General features: G+C 33.9%; 1 protein-coding gene and 1 long non-coding RNA gene across 3 annotated transcripts in view; both read right to left on the bottom strand.

Annotated features, from left to right (window-relative positions):
* Positions 1-3,570: 3,570 nt before the first annotated feature.
* On the bottom strand, positions 3,571-4,594 carry LOC107697169 (uncharacterized). The gene is made up of 2 exons (XR_001635166.1): positions 4,157-4,594; positions 3,571-3,770 (listed from the first exon to the last, which is right to left on the bottom strand). It is a non-coding gene; the product is annotated as an uncharacterized LOC107697169 (long non-coding RNA).
* A 130-nt stretch (positions 4,595-4,724) lies between these two features.
* The window catches only part of LOC107697168 (chloride intracellular channel protein 5-like), a 14,204-nt gene continuing 11,333 nt past the window's right edge, over positions 4,725-7,595 (bottom strand). Inside the window, exons 5-6 of one of the 2 annotated variants that reach the window (XM_016497833.1) lie at positions 6,651-6,832; positions 4,725-5,527 (exon numbers count right to left, since the gene is read on the bottom strand). In XM_016497833.1, the coding sequence (XP_016353319.1) occupies positions 5,363-5,527; positions 6,651-6,832 (347 nt within the window). In that variant the 3' untranslated portion in view covers positions 4,725-5,362. The remainder of the gene's footprint in view (positions 5,528-6,650; positions 6,833-7,595) is intronic. The other variant, XM_016497834.1, reaches the window with a different exon arrangement.

The following is a 7,595-nucleotide window of genomic DNA, read 5'->3' as shown; positions in this document are numbered from 1 at the left end:
TTTGTGTAGCCAAGTCATATATATACACACACATCTTTTTTGGTTTTTGTTTGCTCTTACAAAAAAATTATTAGCAAAACCAAAAGTAAGTATTCAATGATTGTTTTTAAATATACTTTTACTATAACAAATAATACAAATGAAAAACTTAAAATGTAATATATAATCTTTTGTTTTTGCTTTAACAAAAAAAAAATGACATGGTAGAAGTTGGCATTAGCTATATATATATATGTATGTATGTAAGGAATACAAATGGCACCCAGTTTGTAGAATAACCCCAAAAGTATCTGATTTCTCTGTGTTTGTGGATCTGGAGCGGATCCGTATGACAGGGTTCATACTAAACCCTACTGCTCCGCTTTGATGTCCAGTTCGTCTGCCAAACTGGAGCTCTGCAGAGCCAGAAATCCCTCTGGTTAGGTCTTCAGTCTTCTACCGAAGCCACAGGCGTGTGCCTGTCAGATCAACAATCTCCATCAAATCCCTCTGCATGTCAGTCACATGGCAACTTCATTACGATTGTGAGGGAAAACCTGATATTTTGTTTCTCCAAGAAAAACTCGGATTTATGTTTCTTCCACTTTGCTCTAATAAAAATGATATAATGCATTTGTGTCAGAATTCTGGAGACCAGTTCATTCTACTAGACCACAAATCAACAGTAAACTTTCATGTGATCCTAAAAACTAAATATTACTGAAATCCGGAGAGGAACTGCAAACATACAACCAAAATGAGGCTAAATAGGGTGACTCGCAAGAGTCTTAGAAGTTCAGCAATAATATATGGTTTTGTATACTCAATAAATCTGACGATATCCATTTTTTACTCTCGCGAGCTTTAGAACTGACTGTTGTTTATATGGTCAAGTCACTCAGACACTAACAGACACTCATTCAAATATTGATTCATTCTCAGCTGTCACTGATTATGGTAATTTAATACGTTGTTCATCTGGTTCACAGTCCAACCATTGTTTGGACACAGTTGTGTACAATTTAAGATATGTGTCTGGCTGTGCCACAGACACTGTTCAAAATGGGATTAGAATGTCATGTAGCTGTAATATCTCCATCTGCTGGATATGTTCTGCAACTGCATGCCTTGAGAAAAGTTTTAAAACAAAATGAAGGTCATGAATTAATCGCAAAAATGGTCCAGCGTCAATTTTTAAATTAAAATTACATTTTTTTAAATAAGTGTCAGCTGTAATATCAAAAGAAGGGGCCAAATGCTGTTAGTAAAATTCATACTTTTAAGTAAAATTCATACTTTAAAAAAAAATAGAAGCGTTGAAAGCAGAAATGTGTATATAAAATAAAAGTTTTGTGTTAAATATAGCCTATTTGCGAATTTAATTCAATTTAATTTCAATGGTACTTTGACATTTAGCTAAAATAAAAATGTGTAACTATATATATTTTACGTTGGGTTTAAATTGGTTTAATTCTTAGCTAACTTTCAAAATAAATTACCTCAATGCTCTCAAATCTCCAGGATGCACCACTCAGGATCACGTGATTATGACGTACACCTTCTCGTCTTACTTAAGTCAGAGCCGTTGCGTAAAGTGACCGTGGCACATAAAGGTATGTATAAATCGCTGTCGGCTTTGTAAAAGGACTAGTCCTAAAGGTTTACTCTTGCTTATGGAACGTAGCATACCTTCCTTAAGAAATGCGCCAAAAACTGAAAACAAAACACGTATGATATTCGCGGGAAACGTGAATAACGAATGACGACGACGTAAATGTGATCAATTCTTCACCCAAAACTATCATAAGAATTCAGAAAACTAAACTTGAAATATTATAGCATGTGAACCACTTTTGATACTTACTGCTTTTTGTCTTTTTTTGAGTGTGACATTTTACAATTGGTGTCTAAATGAAAGCTTGTTTCCACCAGACAATAACAAAAAAAATTAATAAATAAAAGTAATTGCAACTTATTATCTCACAATTCTGACTCTTTTTCTCCCCTCACAATTCCATCCGAATTGTAACATAAACTCGCAAATCTGAGGAAAAAAGTCAGAATTGTACAATGTAAACTCGCAATTACGATTGACTTGCAATTGCAAGATATAAACTCGCAAATCTGAGGAAAAAAGTCAGAATTGTCAAATGTAAACTCGCAATTACGAGTTTATGACTTGCAATTGCAAGATATAAATTCACAATTGTGAGAAAAAGTCTGAATAGTGAGTGAAAAAGTCTCAGTTACCCTTTGTATTTCATGGTGAAAACAAGCTTCCATACATCAGTGATATTTCAACGAAATTTGGCGGGCAAAAGGGTCAGTTTTCAATAAAGCAATGTATGAAGCACAGATCACACAAAAGTCACTTTCACGCCAAGTGCTTTTTTTGTTGATCAGTGTGGCGAATTCACATAGCCAACTGGAACATGAGTGAAATCTGCACAGAGAACTTTTTTGCTCTTACGTGAAATTCCTGAACACAAACAGATGAAAATGGCTGAATTTCGTCCACAAAATTTCTCAGATCAGCGCTAACTGTGACTGCACTTTTATTGTGTTGAAAAGAGCTGCTGAGACATTCCTCCTAAGATTTCCTTTTGTGTTTCATTGTAGAAAAAATAATACTAAGTTTGAATGACAACATTTTCATTTTTCAAAAAAAATGTATTTGCAAATTTGAGCATTGACTAGAGACAGTGAGCTACTGTCTCCATAGGGTCTCCTCCGTGAGGACTTGTGAATCACTTGAGTCTGTACAAACAGAATAGAGTTACAGCCCTGGACCAGAGTGAAACATGTTTGACATTAATGCCACATTGTATATTATCAGAAACGCTGAATGTGGACGCAGAGATCCAAAGCAGAGAATGTTAAAGAACTAATTACGAACCAGCGAGGCACAAGACCTATAGCACATTTTCTTGTGTGGAAAAATATAGCAGGCTCCATTTATTTTTCTGCTCTGTTATTTCTGGATGGCTCCTACTTCTGGTAAATAGTCCCATTCGCTATTGTAAATCTGACGGGCACAGGTCTTCGGAGACTTTTGAGGCTCTTTTAAGGAAAAATAGAGACAGGCTTGGATGGCTTTTTGCCATAATGAGAGAGTGGAAGCAAAGGGAGAGATTTGATCCATGGCCTGAAAGCTCATGTTTAAATCTGTTAGCAGACATCACTCATTTTTGCCCATGGATGAAACAACCAGATCAAAGTCTGTTTCTTTGCATTTAATGGACAATGAAACCCAGTTTAGATGTCTGTGACATACCATCAGCTAATATAATAGCCCATATATATATATATATATAGAGAGAACTTTTTAAAATATATATACATGCGTATTTCTTCAATAATTTATCTAGACACAGACAGACAAATAGTCATATAGATCTAGTGCAATGACATTCATACATTTTCTGAGTGGCTTAAGTGTCCAAATGCACTCGGAATAATCCAGAAATGTAACTGCACAATTAGCAATCATTCAATTACAATAAATATCCATTTCCTTACAAACAGCTCCATATAACTGTATCAATTAGCAAAAATGTGTGCACAGGGAAAAATAAATAATACAAGTCAAACTGTGAAAATATTATTTTATTCATAGAGCTTCACTCGGAATAGGCCTCTCTGGCGCCACACTCTCATTTCATATCAAACGCTTGTCCAAACCACACAAGAGCAGGAGCTCCACAAGGATCTATCATGGGCCCTATGATATTCCAGCAGTGCTAAGTGGAGAGGAGGAGACCTGGACAAACGCCCGATCAGATTTCCTTATTCTCCATTTCGGTGGACCGCTGTGTGTCGTGAATCTCCTTTCCATCTCAGCTTGTTAATTTCTCATACACGGGGTTGTGAATAAATATTTAAGTGTGATATATCCAGCGCTGATTGATATTAAACACTTTGAGATAAAGTGAGCCAAAACAAAATGAGAAGACAAAATGATATGAGTTGTGAGCAATAACAGAGGAAAGTCTGAACAACTTGTACTTTACAAGGAAATTACATTATGAGGCAATGAAGAATTTTCTATAAACAGTTTGCGAAAACTCTGCTACTGGCTTTAAAAGAGCAGGATAGTCATGTAGAAATGATCATTAACAGCATTAATAAGCTGTATTTGGCATATATTAAATTAGCACCTCATTAAATCATTATGTACCTAAAACAATTTTTTTAGTGCTCCTTCAGAATTTTTTTTTTTTTTTTGCATGAAACATGTACAAATCCAACATTTATATATGATTGGTTATGAAGCTGCCCAGGATGTACCTTTTTAACCTTACCTTTTTTTTGTAAGTTTATCCTGCTGCTCACATCAAATCTTTTTATCCGTTATACACAAATAATAATGAAAACATAATGGAAAGCAATATTGACAGACATTGTAGAACCATAGGAGATGTGAGTGTGAATAATTCTTACAGACTTTAAATACTTGAACAAGCTTTTTTTCAGCTGTCATGTATGACTGATAGAAAACAATCAGAGAGGTTATGTAATGCACCAATTCTTGAGTACTGGGACAAAATAGGTTAAACAAAAAAAGTTAAAAGTTTACACTACCTTTTTAAAGTTTGGGGTTTAAATTTTTTTTTTCTTTTTTAATATATTGTAAAAAACTAAATAATCATAATAATCACAATATTACTGTTTTTACTGTATTAAACACTTTGGTCAGCATGAGACTTATTTCAAAAACATGCTTCAAAATATTATTTGAATTATATATTTATTTTTCAGATTTTTCTTAAGTTTAATATATATTTAAATCTTTATGAAGAATTAAGTTTCAGGCTGAGGGAAGGTGGTTTCAGAGGTTGTGAATGATAATGTCATACTGCATGTACAGTACCATTTCATTTGAATCACATAAAATTGAAAATGTGTTCTAGTAAATATTTTAGTGACACAAATCTTTAATTCACTCTGATGCAATTAAAGTTGTGACATTTTGTTCTATGTCTCAAGAATCAGTGCATAATATGATAAATATTATAAAACAGGAAGAACAACAGAAAACAGTGATGTGAAGTCTCTTTAAATAGAGATACAATAGTAAAGTCGCTTGGGACAATATTTATATGAGCAACAGATGAGTGAGAGCTGGTGAGGATTGATTGGCTGATGTTTTGGATTCACATTTGAGTCACGGCACTCGTAGACAGGCAAATGTGGTGTTTCATAATTATATCAGAGCACCAGTCCTTAACTGAACGTATGATTGATTATCAGTACCCTGGATGAATGAATCTACTACCTTGTAGTTTGGGATCAACAGCTTTACATGGAATTACATGGAAAACATCATCTCTTCCCCAAGAAAAGATCTACCCCAAGTCTATTTGTGTCAAATGTGTTCGTCTGTTTATTTAGTTAGCCTCTTAGCCACAGCCTTATATGCTAATTCGATCTCGTTGTCGGCGGCACAGGTGTTGGTGAACTCTTCTTGCTCATGCGCATTGTTCAGGTAACGCCACACACCTGTCAAATCGTTGGGAATGTCATAGTTCCGATATTTCTTGGCAACGACCTGCAAAAACGTGGATGGAAAATAGATGAATGAACATAACTAAAACAATTAAAAACAAATGTAAACCTTGTAGATTAACTTCTGTTTATGCACTGCTGTATTTATACTGAGGGGACTCAAATCTGCATTGCATTACAACTTAACATGTCTGCTCATGTTTGCTTACTACTAGACCAATGCCTTTTAAAATATTTACACTACCGTTCAAATGTTTAGTGTCAGTAAGATATCTGTTTAAAGAAATGATTGCTTTTATTCATTAAAGATGCAATAAATAATCAAAAGTGACAGTAAAGACATTTATGTTATGAAAGAGTTCTATTTCAAATAAATGCCGTTCTTCTGAACTTTCAGTTCATCAAAACATCCTGGAAAGAAAAGGGTATCACAGTTTCCACAAAAAATATTAAGCAGCAACTGTTTTCAACATTTATAATAATAAAAATGATTACTGAGCAGCAAATCAGCATATTAGAATGATTTCTGAAGGATCATGTGATGCTAAAGACTGGAGTAATGATGCTGAAAATTCAGCTTTGCATCACAGGAATTTTAACATATTTAACATATATTCATATAGAAAACAGTTAATTAAATTGTAATAATATTTCACAATATTACTGTTTTTACTGTTTTAAATAAATGCAGCTTTGGTGAGCATAAAAGACTTCTTTTTAAAACATTTAAAAATCTTACAAACCCCAAACTCCATGAAATTCCACGGATTGCTTTACGGCAGCAAAAAATTAATGTGTACAGCTATCCACTGTAATTACGGCAGTCAGTTCCACTCACTTAACTCTAGGGGACTCAAAATTTACAAAAAAACTATAAAGAGTTGCTTTAAAGTTAAAATTGCTTTTCTTAAAAGATCACATAACTTGCATTATGCATTATGGGTTGAGGTTTTGCTGGTTAACAGTTTCCCCCTAAATGTCTGGCAGCAAACTGCATCTTCTCCATTGACTGTCCTCCGTGAGTGCAAATGTCCGCCAAAATTGTCATTGAGATTAATGGGAATGCTAACGGATAGCTCTGACCAGGTATTATAGGCCTCCTTGGTTACCCCACATACACTGCAGGCCAACTCTAGTGACAAGTCCCCCTTAGCGCTTCAACTCACCTTCACTATGTGGAGCTTTGGCAGCAGGTTGCAGTCTGCCAGAGTCAGCTCATTCCCGTCCAGGAACTTGCGGTTGGAGGCCTTCTCATCCTCCATGCTGTCGGCATCTACCTCATCAGGCAAGGGACTGTTTAGGTAGTCGTCCAGCTTCTTGAGTGCCTTTGTCAAACCCTTCTGCAGAGCTAACAAAACATAACACATTTCTTAATAACCATTGTGTTATTGCATAGTATTTGATGGTGAATGGTAAAATTAGGGTTGCCAAAAATTCTGGAAACATTTATAATATGTATGTTGGTGACCATATGGTCAATATATATATTTTTTTTTTAAATATTGGTGTTAATCTGATTAGGTTGCCATTAGACTGTTTTTTTTTTTATTATTAATGTTATAATATTAATACAATATATATGTTTAAAAAACAGTATATACACTTTAGTTTGGGTAAGATATGTTTTATGCTCACCAAAGCCGTATTTGTTTGATTAAAAAAAAAAAAAAGTAAAAACAATAATACTGTGAAATATGACAATTTAAAATAACTTTTCTATTTTAATATATTTTCAAATGTAATTTATTGATTTTTTTTATTATAAGTGTTGAAAAGTTGTGTGAATGTTTTGTGAAAATATATATAATTTTTTTAATATATATATATATATATAAAGTGCTGCTTGAAAGTTTGTGAACCCTTTAGAATTTTCAATATTTCTGCATAAATATGACCCAAAAAATCATCAGATTTTCATGCAAATCCTGAAAGTTGACAAAGAGAACCCAATCGAACAAATGAGATGAAAATATATACTTTGTCATTTATTTATTGAGAAAAATGATCTGGTGTTAAATATTTGTGAGTGGCAAAAGTATGTGAATCTTTGCATTCAGTATCTGGTGTGACCCCCTTTTGCAGCAATAACTGCAGCTAAACGTTTCTTGTAA

This window comes from Sinocyclocheilus anshuiensis, unplaced genomic scaffold (genome assembly GCF_001515605.1).
Source record: "Sinocyclocheilus anshuiensis isolate Anshui unplaced genomic scaffold, SAMN03320099.WGS_v1.1 scaffold38, whole genome shotgun sequence".
Classification (NCBI taxonomy): Eukaryota; Metazoa; Chordata; class Actinopteri; order Cypriniformes; family Cyprinidae; genus Sinocyclocheilus; species Sinocyclocheilus anshuiensis.
This window is presented reverse-complemented; position numbering and strand designations above follow the sequence as displayed.